The sequence below is a fragment of the Cyprinodon tularosa genome, unplaced genomic scaffold (assembly GCF_016077235.1).
Source record: "Cyprinodon tularosa strain WSP-4 unplaced genomic scaffold, ASM1607723v1 ctg753, whole genome shotgun sequence".
NCBI lineage: Eukaryota > Metazoa > Chordata > Actinopteri > Cyprinodontiformes > Cyprinodontidae > Cyprinodon > Cyprinodon tularosa.
Window position 1 is genome coordinate 45,673 of NW_024039511.1, and position 18,098 is coordinate 63,770.

An 18,098-nucleotide genomic window follows, 5' to 3' on the forward strand; every position below is an offset into this window, starting at 1 on the left:
AAAAGAGCATTTTACCAAAAAAATTATTGCAATAAATCCATTACAACACTGGCCTTCATAAAACTCTAAAACTAGTTAATTGTTCAGTGATTAAAAAAGAAAAAGAAAAAGGTAATTTAGGGAATGGCCTGTCGCTATTGGGAGAGTATAATCTAAATCAAAGGACTAAGGACAACCTTTTAAGTACTAGACATTGTGCCAGATAAAAGAGATGGGAACCTTCCACAAAGTAGTTTACAAACTCTTTACAATATTGATTATAGATTTAAAAAGCAAGAGTGGCAAGAGAAACAGGTGATCCAATGTTCTTTCTTTATTGTGTCAAAAAAAAACTTTAAACTTCTTCACTTTGGCAGCTAGGAGGCTATATATTGCAGCTTTTAGCAAGAGGACAGTTTCAATCTTCCAGTCACATCCTAATATCAAAATATTAACTTTAACTTTTCCTAAAGGCCTCCAGTCTCACCCCACTTTCTCCTTATAATGTGCATTTCATCTGTACCAAAGAAGAGTGTTCACTGTGGACTATGTTCATTTTTACAGTTGCTATTACCATGCAGAGGGTAATAAAAGTAAAAAAAAAATCATAAAAATCATTATTCATCTTTGAATTGGAGAAAAGACAGGTCATATTACACATGCATTAAAATATCTACAGAAATGGTCACTTATTAATATGTCCTCCATTAAGATATTTGTATTTTTTAGGTCAGAGGAAAGGAGGTCCAGGATATGGATTTTCTCATCACTCTGATGTGTGATATAAAAAGTTGTTAAATGATTAGGCCAAATTCTTCGAAGCATCATCAATGTGGAGATTAAAATCTGCAAGTAAAACATTTTCTAGTGTGGTGAAAGTCATTAAATAATTAGATAAAATGGGTTGGCTGCAGCAATTAGATGTGATCTAGCCATGAAGGTTTGGAAATTGGCCCCAAATAGGAGCTTTCTTTGAATCTCATAACATATTTAAGAAACAGCAGGAAATATTTAATAAAGAAACATTAATCCTTACTCATATGACATTAGATATTTATATTAATGCGTTACTAAATTACAACAGAATAGATGCATCACATATACATCTCAGCAATTTTACACAAAACAAAAGGCTGTGTGGAAGGAGATAAGCTTGTTTACAGGCTTGCCTAAAATCACTTAAAACATTGGTGAGATGTGTCATGGTCTGAAGAAAGCATTTGGTTTTTGCTCAATGCATATTCTCGATACATAAGCAAACTTAACATTACCAAAGGATCACGATACTTAGTATGGAATAAGCAGTGATAGCCTCAGGCTATGGGGTTACTGTTTTTAATGGGAACAAGGGTATTTTACAAAGTGGAAGAAATGAGTGACAGTACCGACTACCAGTCATTCTTGAACGAAACATTCCACTGGAAAGCTGAAAACGAGGACTAGCATCAAAAATGCCTTAAGCAAAAGGTTGTTCTGTACGTTTTGGTGCAGCCAGGGCAAAGCAAGAAACAAACTTTCCATTACTTTGGCTGTAATATTTAGCAATTTGCAGTAGGATTTTATGAGCTTTTCTTTTAACCTCAAAGCTTGGTTAGCTGTACAGATGTTGGTGTAGATAACAAACTTACATCCAAAACTCAAGCAGGAAGTGACATTAAAAAAACCAAAACCATTTCTTATCATATAGACCTAAGAGCATAGCCTGCACTCTGTCTTAACATTATTTGCAGGGCTCAGATGGTATACGGCTTTCAATCAGTTATTATACAATGTCCTAATACTGCTCCTCTTCCTCTTTCAGCGTTAGGATTTATGGTCAAAAATGCAATTCTCTAAAAGTGTCACCTAAAAAAAAAAAGTAAATACTGAAGTGAGAGAAACAAAACAAACAAAAAGATTTTCTTCTTAGAATTTGTTATCACCTCTTCATATTCTGCTTTTTAACACTGTTTTGCTGTTGAAGTTGCATTTCTTCTTTTCCTTATCAATAAAAGTACAAGTTAACATTATTAAACACGGCTGACGAGGGTGAAATAAATAAATTTCCCAAGTTACACATGATTATTTACATATAATATATTTACCTTAGCATCAGGTACAGAGTACTTCCAACAAGAGGAAGCAGTGACAAAAAGGCCAGTTTTGTAACATTCATAATTATCATGACGATGGATATATCTGCTTCTGTTGAAAGATAAATACAAAATAATTCACTGATTTGGTTTTAAAGTCTCCCTAATTTATAGAAGCTATCTTTACACAGGCCTACCGTTGACAGTAAGAGCCTTCAGAGGTGAGCCGATATTCTGGGGGGTTTTGACGGCACAGGAGTAGTTTCCTGCATCCAGAAGTAGGACTGGATGTAGAATAAGATGCTTGTTGTGCTTCGTACTCTGGCTGAGCGGTTGTTCATTAAAGAACCACAGGTAGGTTGTTTTCTCTGACAGGGGACAACTGGTACTGCAGGTCAGCGTGACTCTCTGACCTTCCTTCACCACATCAGAGGGAATTATGGTCACTTTCAGACCTGAAACATGTTGGGACAAGGAAGGTTAACATGAATCAACTGATGCAATAGCAAACCTTGTATGTTAGTTTATCATAGTGTAATATCTCATAGTTACAAGTACATTGACAAAGCAACAATAGCCCTCATAATTTTTTATCATTGCCACAAAGAAGAGTTTTCTCTGATACAAGATATAAAATATTACCATGAAAAGGAAAGACTATGATGCAGCTTTTCACATTTTTACTAATATAAACCTGAAATATGTGAGAAGCATTATACCTCCTTTCCCTTCAGGGATTAATAAAGTGTAATTGAATTGATTGAATTTAGTGTGATACAGCTAAATAACATCAAGTGTAGCCAATCTTTTATCAGTGTGTATTTTAACATCATCTGTTCTATGAAGGCATCAGAGGATTATTAATGCATTCATAAAGACCTAAGAGCACTGCAAGCAAGGTCAGGGAAGTTCTGGAGAAGCTTAGAGCAGGTTTCCTTTGAATATTCACAGAGAATTGCTCAATCTGCTATTCTGAAATGAAGAGACTATAACCCAACTACTATAACCACGTCTTACCCGTCTTCCTAAAATAACAGGTCATAAGAAGCATTGGATTCATGCAGAGTGGGTAGACAACTTTAAGTGGGGCACTGCTCAAGTCTGACATTTAAAGAAGAGTAGCAAGAAAAACAACATTATTGGGAAAAAAAAAGTCACCTGAGGATGTCCTCTGAAAACAGATAAGGTGCTATGCTCAGATCAACATACAGAACATAAAAGGTGTGGAAAATTAATACAATATGTTATCCTAAATAAACGATCCAAGCAGTGACCAATTAATATTTTCCCTCATCGAAGATAGAAAAGCGGATCAGAGCTGATGAGAAGATGGCTGAAGCTAAATATTAGGGAATTCCAGAAATAATGTAAGTCTTTTAAAGGGCGCAAAACAGTTGAGACTAATGAGAGCCTCTTTATGATTCAATACAGTCACTTCTGGGGTTCCTCAAGGTTTGGTCCTTGGCTCCAATCTTTTTATCCTCTACATTCTTCCTTTGAAAATGCACAGTAACCACCTGAGGAGTTAATCACCTGGTTAAGCGAACTGGCTGAAGGAAATCAATGCAGGGGTTTTTACTCTCTGGATCTGGAACTGACTTTAACTTAATAGTTTAAAAACAGAAGCTACCCTGGTTGGCACTCACCGTCGACTTCAGTCATTCACTACAACCTTTATAACATTTTTGCAAAATTTTACACTCTCCTCTTCTGTTACCATTCATTCTCTATGGATTGACCCTCAGATTTCATTTAACACCCACATACTACACCTCTGCAAAACATCCTTTTTCATTAGAAAAAACATTGCAACCCCTTATCCATCCTTCTTTATATCACTCAGTCAGATGCAGAAAAAAAAACTATTTATGCCTTCATCTTTTCCACATTGAAACATTGCACCTCCCTGCTGTTTGGTATTTTTTAATGAAAAACTAAATAAACTATAGCTTGTCCAAAACAGTACTGCTTAAACTACCTGAAAAACATTATCATATCAATCTGGTTTTGCACTTTCTCAGGCTTCCCTTCGGTACTTAAATTCAACACAAGAACTGTCTCCTTACTCACTAACTGGAGTACACCTGATTTTATGAAGGACTTATAGCCTGTGCAGACTAGAAGGTCTACTATAAAGCTGAAGAAGTCCTTTGTAACCACTCTCCTTGATCGGAAACAAGGAAATCTCCACAGCTGCCACTGACTTGTTAAACGAGTTTCTCAAATTTTAAAAAAACCAGTGTTGAGTCTTTAAGAAAACTGAAACTTCAAACTTCCAACTGAAAATATATATATTTTTTCAAGGTTTCATGACTGCGTTTCTATCCTCTGCCTTTAGTTTTTAATATTGCCATGTTTACCGATACTTCTAACAACAGCTTTATAGCAATTAAACATATTTTTTGCATAAGTGCATAATAAATAACATTTATTTTAAACTAGAATGACTGAAAGCGCAAAGCCAATTTCTTCTATGACCAATTAAAACAGTTTCGTTGCATTTCTCATGAAATTCCTGTCGGACACTTCACTTGGAGTTTGAAGCTACATTCGGGGCAAAATGTGAAAACATTTACACTGAGAAAAATAATGCAACCGTTTTTGGCATTTACTTAATCACATTTAGTTACTTTAACACAATTATGCATGTTCATAGGGTAGGACATAAATAATTGTGTTAAAGTAACTAAAAATGATTATATGATTAAATACATTCCAAAAGCAGTTGCATAATTTTTTTCAGTGTAAGGTGTGGCTTTGTGTATCACTGTGTTATTTAACCTAAAGTCTTTTTTGGGTGTCACACAAAACAATCAGAAATTCAATTTAAGGTAGTACCTGTAACCACCAGGATCACTCCCAGCGACTCAGGCGGTTTACAAATCTCGTCTTTATTGGAACTGAACATATATTCTCCCGAGTCATTCTTCCTCAGGTCATTAATTGTGAGCGTATGTTGATTTCCATTTATGCTGTGGTACGCTACACGGCCTCCAGCTTTAATTTCGGTGATATGGGGCTTTTCCTCCATGTTTCTCTTTAGTTTATACCATGTTTCATGACCGGAATCGTAGGGGGGGTTTGTGTATTTTCTGGAAATGTTTACAGATGATTCTTCAAGCCTGCAGAACCTGTTGCCGATATAATTCATGTGTGCACAGTTATTGTCAGTGCCTGAAAAAAAGCATAAAAACACTCAGTAATAGCAACTCAAAATCCTGTTGGCAAGATACAATGTAGAAGTACGTATAATGCTTACAGATCTGATCAGAGTGCAGGTATTCATGGACACCACAGGACATGTAGCCGGTATATTTAAAGACTAAGATGCCCTGACTCATGCAGTCTAGGACATTTCCCTTCCAGTACCACAAAAAGGTGGTGCTAGAGTCAGCGGCTGGGCAGCTTGTGTTACAGGTAAGTCTAACAGAGTCATTCCCTGTGGTCAGGTCAACATTTACTTCTGTCAGAAGAGAATAAAAATTGGTGTTAGGGTTAGGGTTATCTTTTCATTACATTTTGAATAGATGGTGTGTCTTTGTGGGAAAATGTCACCTTTAGGATACATGATGAAGCAGGGCTCCTCTGCTGATTTCAGCTTCCTGGGACACACCTCCACATTTGGATATCTCACACGAAAGCAGTTTTGATTGAGAAAGTCTGAACAGAAGTGAACAAAAGATAATTTCCGAATTGGAGTTTGGTTCATTTGTTGGTTTCCTGAATAAGTTGATTTCTAAATGATGTTTTTTGATCCCACTCACCCACTGAGACCTCAGGAGATCTCAGATCCTCATAGCCTTTGATGGCACAGGAGTATCTGACTGCCTGATCACTGCTGACCAGTTCTCGGTACCAGTGGGACCAGTCCTCATAGAGAAACTCTCTGTTCTGGTACCAAATGAAGGCCTCAGGGCTTTCGGTCAGAGGACAGCTGGTTGTGCACATCAGAGTAACTTTCTGCCCCTCTGTGGCAGGAAACACCTTTACCTGAAGGTCTACAAAGAGAGATGTATTTATTTTTTTCAGATGATCAAAGAAATCTGAACATCAGACTAAGAATCTGATCGATCAAAAGGGAATTTGGAAATTATTCAAGGTGGAACACTTTTTCCATATTTAATTAGGTTTCAGACTTTTTCCAAAGTGTATTAAATTGATCTCTTTCCTCAATAATACCATATTATCTCAATGGGATTTTGTAAATAGCTGCAGTTTTCTAAAAACCAGAAAACTGGCGTGCAGCTGGCACAGTGGTTAGCGCGCACGACCCATGTCCATTGCCACATGTCTCTCCCCCACTCTCATACCCCTTTTCCTGTCAGCCTACTGTTGAAAAAACTAGCCTCTAGTGCTGCAAAAACTATAAAAAAAAAACAAATTAAAAACCCCAGAAAACTAAGATATCATAAATAAAATAAAAAACTTAAAAGGGAGTAGAGGTGCACACCGTTTCCCCTGATAAACACTGAGATTCTGCAGCTTAAATGTTTCCGACTGTAGTAGATTAAGGGGTGGCTTTCATCGGGCTACTCTTATTCAGACCTGTCTGAAGGACTGCTGCACAAATTGTTTCTTGGTGCTTCTTCCATTTAGGAATGATGAGGCCACTGTGTTCACTGAGACCTTAGAAGCTGCAGAATTGTTTTTTCTATATCTTTTTCCAGACCATATAAGGTCTTGGTCTTGGTCTCTGTTGGTGTGTTCTTGAATACAACACCAGTTTAAATTAATAGGGTATCTTGTGAAGAATTTTAAGAGAAGAGGTTAGTTTCATAAAATTGGAATAAGGCTGAAACAAAACCAAATGTAAAAAGTGTTTAGCGCTGTAAATATTGTTGGATGACACAAAATTATAAATACACAATAACACAAACAACCATGTACTGACACACAATCTCCAAAAGGAAATTTAGAAAGGCTAATTATGCTTAGTCATGTTTTTTTTAAACATGTAAACTACATGCAGAGGACTGAAAGAGGAGGATTTAACCCTAAGGAATTGTTTCTTTGTTTTAGTATATGTAAACATCTGGTCTCAATGTTATCTATATGACTATAATGCAAATAGCATTTCAGTTTGGGTCGATATTATAGCAAGAGCTCCCCTTCTGTACCTGTGACATGTATCTCTGTTCTTTGTTTCCAGCACTCTTCAGCTGTTTTGCTGGATTCTTGGCAGCAGTAGGAATGATTATCACTCTTTTGTACATCTGTGATGATCAGCGTATTGTCTTCACTTATGTTGTAGTTTGCAGTCGCAGTTTCGGGCAGTTCTTCCTTAACAAACGTGTTGTTGTTTTTTACAGTGTGCCAGCTCTTAGGAACTGATGAGTTTTCCACAAAGCAGGTCAGATTCACAGTTGAACCTTTCAGGACACAAATACGCATTTCTTTTCCCAGACCCCCTTTAAAAGATGCACATCAACAACTCATGTTAACTACAGAAAGTATCTTTATCTCAATTACAGAACACAAACTCTGTTTCAGACCTGAGAGGCCGAGGAGAAAGGCCAAAACAATCCATTCCGCTTTAAGAAAAAACATGGCCTGAGCATTCCTTTAGTTTCTAATGAGGAAAAATAAATAATTAATAAGAGGAATATATAATTCAAATACCTATGTTGTTGATATTGATATAGCAAATATGAAATGTAACTCACCAGTGGCTGACAGCTGCAGTCTAGTGAGATCTGGTTGGTGTGAAACAGATGAAACCATGCAGGAAATATCATCCTTCCGTTTTAATGCTCTTAGATAAAGTTTGAGCTACCTCCCTTGTGGTGATGTTACGTTGAAAATCCTGATTACATCTGAAATTTGTTAGTCATTTTTTGTCCTGCGAGAAATAAAGATATAACGGTGGCAAAATGTGTCATTAGGAAACTAAAGAAACATTTTTTTTGTTGGTCTATTAGATAGGCTTTTCCATTAGAGCTGCACAAATCAAGTTACATTATAAAATATTTTTTTTAAAAACTCATATATTTCACAAACAGGAGCAAAAAAAGTGATGAAAAAAGTATGATGTGAAACCAGCAGAACACTTTTGCGCAGCAAAAGACAGCACTCATCTTTATAAACTTACAGTTTTTTTTTCAAAACTAAGTGTAGCTCTGTGCAACCACAGCCTTGTGGCTTTTTTTAATAAATATATATATAGCTAATTCCATGTTTCAGTTATGGTCTCTCATTAGACAGCACCAATGAATCTAAGACTGTTTCTAAGTAAATATAAAATTCTATACAATTCAATTTTCAATTCAATTTCAATTCTGTTTATTTATATAGCACCAAATTTACAACACATGTCATCTCAAGGCACTTTACAGTTCAGCCTGCATTATACAATGCTTGGATTTTAACAGAGACCATAAAATACTTGTTTATAATTTCTAAACAAAAAAATTGTGTTTTCATTAGCTTTATCTTTACAGAAATAAAGAATTAGAGGAATCAGTCTGTGAGGAATAAAAATGTTTGAATATCCTTAAAATGTTATTTAATTTCCGTAATTCTACTTGAACAGAGAAAACAAATTAAACAGGTTTATGACAGACAGGGCCATAAATCCTGATCTATTTAAGCTATTTGTAATAATTTCATTGTATTGAAACTGGAAAACTCTGTATGCATCTTCCCTCTTGATGCTGCAATCAACAGCCGGATGTGACATTTTAAACTGATCATTGTGGCAAAACAGGGGTTAATATAAATCAATCAATAGATAAATAGATAAACTGTGCCATCTACCCATTTTGATGTATGTTTGAAAAATGAACTTGAATGTGGAAGACATTAAAATTTACCCTTTTTCTAGAAAACATGGCTTTGATTGAGAAACATTTTAATGACAAAGACAAACAAATTTTAACAAGTTATGCTTTCAAACATAGAATAATTTATTTCTACACCAATGTGTGTTAACTAGCACCATTTGGAGCCATTTACTGCCAGCTTAAATATTCCAAGAACTCAGCGTTCCAGAGCTTTAGGGTTACTTTCTAAATTTCATCAACTCTAAAGTGACGAGAGGTGAGGAGTAACTTGTTGTATTTACCTCATTTATCTAAGCATATTTATCTTCTTTTTGAAGTAGTTTATATTTCCAGTTCTAGTATTGTAAGTATTGTTACTCTTATTAATATTTTGGCTACCCTAGAAATCATGACTAACTTCAGTGACTGAAGTACCAGCTTATTTTAAAGAAAAAATGAGTATGACCCTTAGAAACTTAAGAGTTCTACCGCTAGGGTACTATACCCTGTTCTAGCAAACATGCATCACCTACTATAACACTGACCTTAGACCTGAGTCATACTGTGATTCACCAAGCATATAAATTTGAAAAGTAATTATAATTTAAAATATAAATTATTAATAATATAATAATTTTACACAATAAATAAATGAATGCAAGTAAAGTTGCCAAATCCTGTGAAAAATCAATGAAACAGGAAGATGAATGAATATTTTTACTAGGCAATAAAATTAACAATAAAGGCTAATTTCTGCCACAAATGCATGAACATGTCCAAAGGTTTGGTGTGTGTGCCCATCTGCAAATATTTATGCACAATATGCATGTAACCGTTTGTTACCATCCCTGGCGGGGGTTTGGAAACATCTAGGAACAAATGTCCACCATGATTTAGTGTGATCATCCTGATCATGCTATAGATGACAGCATGTTTTTTTTTTTAGCAAGAAAGTCTAGTAAAGTTTGTTAGCACATTAATGTAATCAATATTCATTATTCATCTTGTCTTATTTCTGCTTCACTGCAACCGTTAGTTCTTTGGTGATCTGTGCCATCAGTTTATTTTACACATGTTTGGTAATGTCTGATAAATACACAGTGGATTTGATCAACAAGCTAATATTACATTAATTGTTTGTCCAGTTGATAATTCCTTCCACTGGTGTCATAAATTACGTATAGAGGTACAGTAGTCACTTTAAGTTATGATTTACCAAGGTGACATGTTTGCACCTCTCTTTTTTCATGGATCAATACAGTTCTGAATGTTTAGGACATAAATGAGATTAGGGATTTCTAAAAATCCTTTACAATTTCTCTGGATTGAACCCATGTGTTATTGTTGACATCTAGTAAGAATGACATTTCAGTTGTTGCTCCACAAATAAATGTGTTTAGTAAATTGGTAATGTATTTAATATTTTGTTTATCTGATCTGTAATTCAAACTTTTATTTCTGTAGCGTTTAATGATTACAGCTCAGAGCTAATTAGGAATTCAACTAAAGTTAGAAGAAGTAGAAAGGTAGTTAAAGCTTATCTAGAGCCAATGTGCGGTCATTTTTATCCACTCCAGTTTCATAAATAAAGGCCATATCATAGAGTAACACACATTATAATTAACATAAACTAAATATATTACACCATCCAATCTTATTTACTTAAGCAACAAACTGCCAAAGTTTGGTTGAGGTTAGAGGACCGATATGTAGAGGAAGGGAGGCAGATGTGAGTTATGTGAAGATTTAATTGAGGGTTCACAAAAAACTGAGGCAGGAATCCAAAAATCCAACTTAAAAATGTAAAACAAACCAGAACCATGGAGACATCAGGGAAAACAATCACGAGGAGCCAAGGAAAGATGGGAAAAGATGAAGTAAGATGTAGTAGGACCAGGAACCAGCACCGAGGAACTGCACAAGGAGAGTATTTATGGTAGACTGAACAAAGAGAGGACTAACGAGCTGATTGGGAGCAGGTGTGAAGAAAGGAGTCTAGAAAGGAGCTAGGGAAAAGGAGACCAAGACAAGAAGGCAACAAATAAAAACCTAAGAACTCAAATATATCCAGAAAATACAACAAAATAGGAATAAAACTAAAAAACATGGAGCAAAGTAAAACATAACAGAACCAAGACCGTGATACAATCTGCTTTATATAAAAAGTAACATCCATTGAGTCAAAACATCACAGGTTGACAAGGGTAGTTTTAAATTGAACCAACTGCCTATGTTTATAATAATTAAATCAAAAAGCCTCCATCTTCAGCAAAAAGGAGCCATTTTATTTTATTTTTTGGGGAATTATTCATGTTGCTGTATTCCAAGTTTATTCGAATTTGCTGTAGTGTCAGACTTTAACCACTAGAGGTCGGCAATCTGCTCTTTAGTGTTTGCGTGGGGATGGAATGTAAAGTTAAACAGCTGCATGAACATAATTAACTATTGTAAGGAAAGTATAGTTTTTCTTTTAAAAATAGTGTCTGTGATGTATCTTCGTTGTATGTTAATTATTCCTTTGCATTGATATAATAAATTGATGTTTAGGGTGAAGAAAACTAATTTTTTTGCTTACTGACTGTTGATTTTTACGCAATGTAAAGGTACGCCCTCCATCCGAAGAGTCGGAACAGCTGGCTGAGGGATGCAGCTTCTCCTCCTCCTTCTCCTCCTCCTCCTCTCCGCCCTCCTCCTCCTGTGGGACAGCCTGCTCTCAGCTTCTCTCTGCTTCAGTTGACCAGCGTCGCAACTGGGCGATGCACCTTTAGAAGAGCCTCTGCAGATCATCTGTGGAAGATTAAAACAATTATTTGCCTCAAGCCTGTGTGAAAATCTTTTTTTTTTTCCTGTTTAAACTTTTTTCTCCCTTTTCTTTAGTGCAATTTTGACTCAAACTATTTCTTAGACAAGGTCTACTGGTTTAAAAGCCGAAAACTGACCACATTTATTATTTTTTTTCATCTCGGAAAGAGCCGGTTTCCAAGTGATAAGTCATTGGGATATGTTACAAGGAGAGCCGCACAAACAGGCTCGACTTGGATGAATTTTGTTCTTGAAGGCATCAACAGCATCTTCTGACAGGCTGCAGGAGCAACGGAGGCGCTGTTGAAAGGTAAACAATATGACTCCATTAATAACAAACAGGTAGCTCCCCTTTAAAATGTAAGATTAACACTTTAATTAATAGTTTACAGAGGAAGTTAGATCCATGCTTAGTTAAATATCTTAATTTTATCCAGTAGTTCTTTTAACCTCAAAGGATAAAAGCCAGAGAGCCAATAAAATGGAAAAAGGAAAGGTATTTTCTGTTTAAAAAAGTCCAATTATGTTCATTTTCTGTGAGTAAAAGATTTTTCATGAATATTTGGACACATTTTATTGGAGAAAGGTGTTAAACTTACAGATTCTTTTAAGAATGACAGTTATAAAAAAAATATTTTAATTCTTGCTGATCTTAAATTGGGAGTTCCACAAGCTTGTGTCCCTGGTTAACTTCTGTTGTTTTAAAGCAGAGGAGGTTTTTAGAGATTTTGTTAAACTTATAACAACATGGTTATAGTGAATATTAAAGGAATAGTACACCCAAAAAATGATTAGCCTTCATTTTCTACTCACCCCCATGCTGAACAACACTCTGGAGTACTTTTTTGATATCTCAAATGCATCTGGAGATCTGGGAGGCTTCTTGCTGTCTGCTGACATTCAAATAATGGAGGTCTATGGTGCCCGAGACAGAAAGGTCCATAAAAGTCCACAAAAAACGTTTCAATATTCCTCCATACTGCTCGTCCAATGTATTCCAAGTGTCCTGAGTGGGTAGCATCCAGAATTTACTCGAAACGAAGTCATTTAGAATGTTTTTAGAGCATAAACAGTAGTGTATAGGATTTCCTGAAAGCGCGCACCTGCGCGTTCACGACGCTACGGAAGCCGGCACACCAAACCGGATGAAAGTGCGCATTCAGCGTCTGCTCTGCCAATAATGCAAGCGTAGAAGAAGAAATGTGCTGCTTACCTGTGCAAAGAAAGAAACAACGAAAGAAAAATGTCTGAGGACTTCAGTGTTGAGGAAGAGCATGAGTTCTTTGCCGAGCTGAATGCGCACTTTCATCTGGTTTGGTCTGCCGCGGTTTCCGTAGCGTCGTGAACTCGCAGGCGCGCGCTTTCAGGAAATCCTATACACTACTGTTTATGCTCTAAAAACATTCTAAATGACTTCGTTTCGAGTAAATTCTGGATGCTACCCACTCAGGACACTTGGAATACATTGGACGAGCAGTATGGAGGAATATTGAAACGTTTTTTGTGGACTTTTATGGACCTTTCTGTCTCGGGCACCATAGACCTCCATTATTTGAATGTCAGCAGACAGCAAGAAGCCTCCCAGATCTCCAGATGCATTTGAGATATCAAAAAAATACTCCAGAGTGTTGTTCAGCATGGGGGTGAGAAGAAAATGAAGGCTAATCATGTTTTGGGTGTACTATTCCTTTAAGGTCAATGCAGAATATGAATTTCTCACTCAATGAGGTCTTGAGTTTTTTTTTTTTTAAACTTTAACTGGTTAATTTAATTATCACACTTGTATTGTCTACTAGCAAGAAGATTCTTTGTTCAAATCCCAACTGGATTTATTCATGAGGATGGAAAGCTTGTATGTACTCCGATACAGGTCCTGGTTCTATCTTGAGTTGTCCTGAACAGCTAAAAAGATATTTAACTAACTGTTAGTGGTGATTCCATGTGTTGCCATGTGATGGACTTGTGAAGAGTCAAGGCAGGACCCCTCCTCTCAGTGAGAGGTAGACCCCACACTGTGAGATCAAATAAGGTTTAGGCAGGTATAGAAAATGGATGAATAGGTGCCTCTGTACTGTGCTTGTAATGTAATGTGCCTTATCAAGGTGGTGGGTGTGTTAAACATGTAACAATAAACAAACAATCAATTGTGGGAAGATAAGCTTTGACTATTTTCATATTATTTTCATGTTTGGTTAATGTATTTAAATTTTTTTCTTCACAAATTTGATTGATTTCTTGCTGTAAGAAAAAAATCTGCAATCTCAAATTACATTGTGCAAATATATAGACGTACACATATCACAAAACTTAAAATGGATAGAGGTACAATGAATTATCCCCCCCCAAAAAACAAACAACAGTAATAACAGACAAAAAAAAGAATGAAAACAGTGCATCAATCCGGATTGTTAGAGATGTCCAGCTCCCCTAAATACTGGAAAGAGTCCCACATTCTGTCTAATAATGTCAAACAAAGGCCAATTTAGGCTTCTGACCCAAAGCCTCTGCAACCATCAAATCTGTCTCTGTGCGTGACGCTCGCAAACCCGCGTAGACCTCAAGCGGAAGTGCACAGATAAAAAAGCAGCTGTGATTGGTCCTTGGTATGCCTTTCCAGCTGTCTGTGTGGTCGTCCTTCTCGATTGAGTGCCGGGTTGCGCAATTTTTAAAGACCAAGGAACAATGGACAACTTCGACGAAAGGCTAATTGATCTTTTTGCAAACTCCATTAACAGAACCTGCTCCTCTTCGATGTCTAGCCACTCTAGATTAGGGGTGTAAATAATAATTGTTTTGTATCGATGCATCCATCCAACAGCCGACGATCCGATGCATCGATATTTCCGCAAGAGTATCGATTCATGTTTTTTTTTCCTCCTGTCTATTTTTATCCATTTGCTCCTGGGCGTAATTCTCCCTCCCGTGCTGCGGTGGCGCTAAACCTATTTTGCCCTCCTACCCCGCTTCCTGGTTATACTCTTACAGCAGTGTGTTGCAGTAAGCTTGACACAGACATTTTTGATTTATGCTCAATATTGAAGCGTGGTCTGTGCTACACACTGTGAGTCTAGATATGGCCGAGGCGGTGAGGAAGTGGGGGGGAGTTTAGTCTGACGACGGAGGGTAATGAGGGCCAAAAAGGGTGGAGATCCAAGTGGAAAAAAGGTCCCAGCGATCTCGCGCACCTCGCTATTCTAACGGGTCAAACTTCACGAGTTGTTTTCTGCAATTTCAGTCATAAAAACAAAACAAGCTGGCCTCCTGTCTGCGGCACTGTTTGTGGTCAGCTACAATTTGGGAGAGGTGCAGCGGAGCGTCTGTGGAGGGGGCGGGGACGTCTGGAGCCGAGGTGTTGAATTGCACTCATTGCACTGATGTTGTGCAGTATTTTTTGACGCAACTTTTCTACTTCTGTTATTTATAAAAAAAAAAAAAAGCACAACGATATTACAGCTTTCATTAATTTATTTCAAATTTGAAACATTGTCTTGCCTGTAAGGTGTAAAAAAAAAAAAAAAAAAAAAAAAAAAAAAAGAGAAAAAAAAATGAACCAATTAATTGAATCGAATCGTATTAATCGAGTATCGAAAATAATCGAATCGTTGGGTCAGGAAATCGATACTGAATCGAATCGCCATGATGGATGTGATTTACACCCCTACTCTAGATCCATCTCTGTGACCGTGATATCTTGCAGACGTATCATCGTTATTTCGGAACATAAACACTCCTGCGGGCGCCACCAAAGTTTTTGTGAGTTTTCGAATAGGCTCCCCGTTGCGTTTTGCCGAGAAACTGCTGCGTGTCCCTAGAAATTCTAGACACAGGGTGCAGAAGCATACCAGCAAAACTGGTTCGCAACCAGACCTAAGCAATATTGATGTGTGTGGGTGCAGAAGTTTAATCTGCCCTTAAGGTTCTTTAACCTGGTAATATCTAATGTATGTACTGTATAAAACCCCGTATCCTAGTCAATGATGCCTAATAGGTAGCCAACCATAGACTCACACATTAATAAGACATCTATCTTAAAAATCTCTTTAAGACAAATCTGAATTTTTAACTGGTCTCATTCCAGAAGGCTGGGCGTTTGTAAGGAATGACCTATGAGTTAATCCGTGCCGCAGAATTCCCCAAACATTGCAACAAGGTAGTTAGAGCTGGCTGGGTAGGAGTGATTCATATGAAGGCAGAAATGTGCAGGTTACAGGCTCCTTGCATCATGTAACTGTCTGAAGGCTGGGCAAACAAAGTTTTATTGGCTTTGGGTCTGCAAGAAAACTTATTTTCAGTTATTTGTCCATCTATCTATATTCCCGCCCCTTATCCAATAGCAAAGCCACAGGAGGGGAATACCACTCTAAGTGTACATATGGGATCTATCTGTGTCTTTGGGTGTGCCCTGGGTGATAGAATTAGTCTTTTCTATTCAAGGGAGTGATGGTAGCAAATAAATAATACAGGTCAATGCAAAAGGAGAAACAAATCAGTAACGCAAACAATGGGAGGAAAAGCATTTGGGACCAAATCACAGAGTAAAGAAAAAAGAATGAAAGATTTATGAAAGGAATACAGCCAAAGATAGATTGGAATAAATAATAGATTCAATAGACTTGACAAAATTTTGTGGAGAGACCAATAATTGAATCAGGTCTATGGATCTTTTATAAAACCTAAAATCTGAAGATCTGTGGATTAGGGTTATAATTTATTTATAATTAGGAAATTATCTTTTCCCTGCCAACTTGGAGCATTTTGTAAGAATTTATTTCCCTACGGTTCTTATCCACGGCTGTGGACAGCGATGTTCAAGTTATGCAGATTTTAAAAGGGCCCTTGGTTGGGACTCTGACCAGTATATGCTTTGATCTAAGCCTTTCCAAAACCTTCCAATACCTGGGGCTGTATGTTTAGGGTTATTGTGCTCCTGGACAGTGAACCTCCACTCAAGTCTGAAGTCCATTGCAGCATCAAACTGTACTCTTCTCCTCCCATCTGGTTTACCCAATGTTTCAATGTCTCTGCTGAAGAGAAGCAGTAAACCAGTTGTTATTTTATTTTATTTTTTTCATATAGCTATATTTGAATAAAGGGTTAATTTTCATGTAATCCTACCATAGACCCTTCTTCCATGTGTTTGATATGTCCCCTATATCGCTTGTGGCAAACACCAAGTTGGATTTCTCATGGCGATGTCTTTCTTCTATCAGTGTCTTTCCACTTACCCCCCATTCATTAAATCCAAACTCATGAAAGGCAGGGTTACTATCTATCCTGTCCACATATCATTCAAGTTGATTTGTGGATTTTCTCCAGCTCCTCCTGAGTTTCCACAACCTATTAGAGGGAAGTTATATCAACCAAGATCTAGCAGCCTCCTGCTCCTTAAGTCCAACAACAGGTATTGGAATGTGAGCAACACCAGATAGTATTATTCAGCTTATGATGTTTAATAAGAAAAAAGTAAAAGAACACAAAACATTAACATGGTAAACTAGGTTAAAAAACTGTTTCTTCCAGCACATTTTTTTTCTAAGAATTTTCTCTCTGTATGACTACGTCTGGAATTACAGCATGCAGGAAGCCCCAAATTAAAAAAATTCATTGTAACTTTGCATTTCTATATTATATGTATTTGAATGCTGTAAATGTAAATGAAATTATAATTTTGACTACAAAATTTGATCAGTTTTCTATTTGGACGAATTCCCTTTTTACGAACATCGATGATTTTGCCTCCAATTGGCTATTACACACTTTCTATTTTAAATTTCTTAACTACCGGGTACTTTAACTTTATCTGCTGCTTGGTCTTCATGAGGATGTTTATCTAAATGTAATACATTTAATGTATTTGGATTTTAGGGCTGTAGTTTCTTAATGGTTTCTGAATGTAGTTCTATAGGATTTTATTTAGGGGTATTGGGGGAAGAAGGGCTAAATACAAATGCACTCTTTATTTTTGATTTTGCTGTGAAAAATGTTAGCAGTGCCCATTACTTTTCATTCATTTCACCATTCTATGCTAATTTGTATTGGTGCATTACAACAAAACCCTTCCAAAATGCTTAGCAAAAGGCACTGCAAATACCAAAAGGACATAATGGTAGAAACATGAACAGAAGTGTCAAAATATTTTCCAGAGTTATATAAGTAGCTAAACCCGTGATAGGTCATGTTTTCATGAGAATACAGTTCTCCATCAGTCTCACTCCTCCTTGAACGTCCAGCCCTGTGGTGGTCCCTAACCTAAAACCCCCTGTGGAAGCCCCCTGTGTGGCTGCTGGCCTCAGGCCTCTGTTGTTTCCATACTTTCCCTGCTGTTTGTACATGATGGGTTCAGTGGGTTCAACCCAGCTATAAAAGCACCGCTCCCCCCATTTCCCCCCTGCGGCACAGGACGGAGTTTGCAGGCCTCATGCCGTAGGAGGCCCTTTTTTGCTTCTCCTCCTATATAACTCTTTTTGACTGTGTTTTCCTCTCTTTC

The 18,098-nt window shown here is 37.0% G+C and overlaps 2 protein-coding genes across 2 annotated transcripts in view; one reads left to right on the forward strand and one right to left on the reverse strand.

Annotated features, from left to right (window-relative positions):
* Positions 1-780: 780 nt before the first annotated feature.
* Positions 781-7,810, reverse strand: LOC119773262. Its single transcript, XM_038270183.1, has 10 exons — positions 7,715-7,810; positions 7,544-7,620; positions 7,169-7,459; positions 5,816-6,049; positions 5,607-5,711; positions 5,311-5,514; positions 4,890-5,225; positions 2,249-2,506; positions 2,064-2,163; positions 781-1,959 (listed from the first exon to the last, which is right to left on the reverse strand). The coding sequence occupies exons 2-10, from the start codon at positions 7,596-7,598 to the stop codon at positions 1,920-1,922; spliced, it is 1,623 nt and encodes a 540-aa protein (XP_038126111.1). The 5' UTR covers positions 7,599-7,620; positions 7,715-7,810; the 3' UTR covers positions 781-1,919.
* A 3,717-nt stretch (positions 7,811-11,527) lies between these two features.
* Positions 11,528-18,098, forward strand: part of LOC119773260 (zinc finger protein GLIS2-like) — a 60,539-nt gene continuing 53,968 nt past the window's right edge. The window contains exon 1 of the mRNA XM_038270181.1: positions 11,528-11,921. The gene's annotated coding sequence lies outside the window, so the exon portion shown is untranslated. The remainder of the gene's footprint in view (positions 11,922-18,098) is intronic.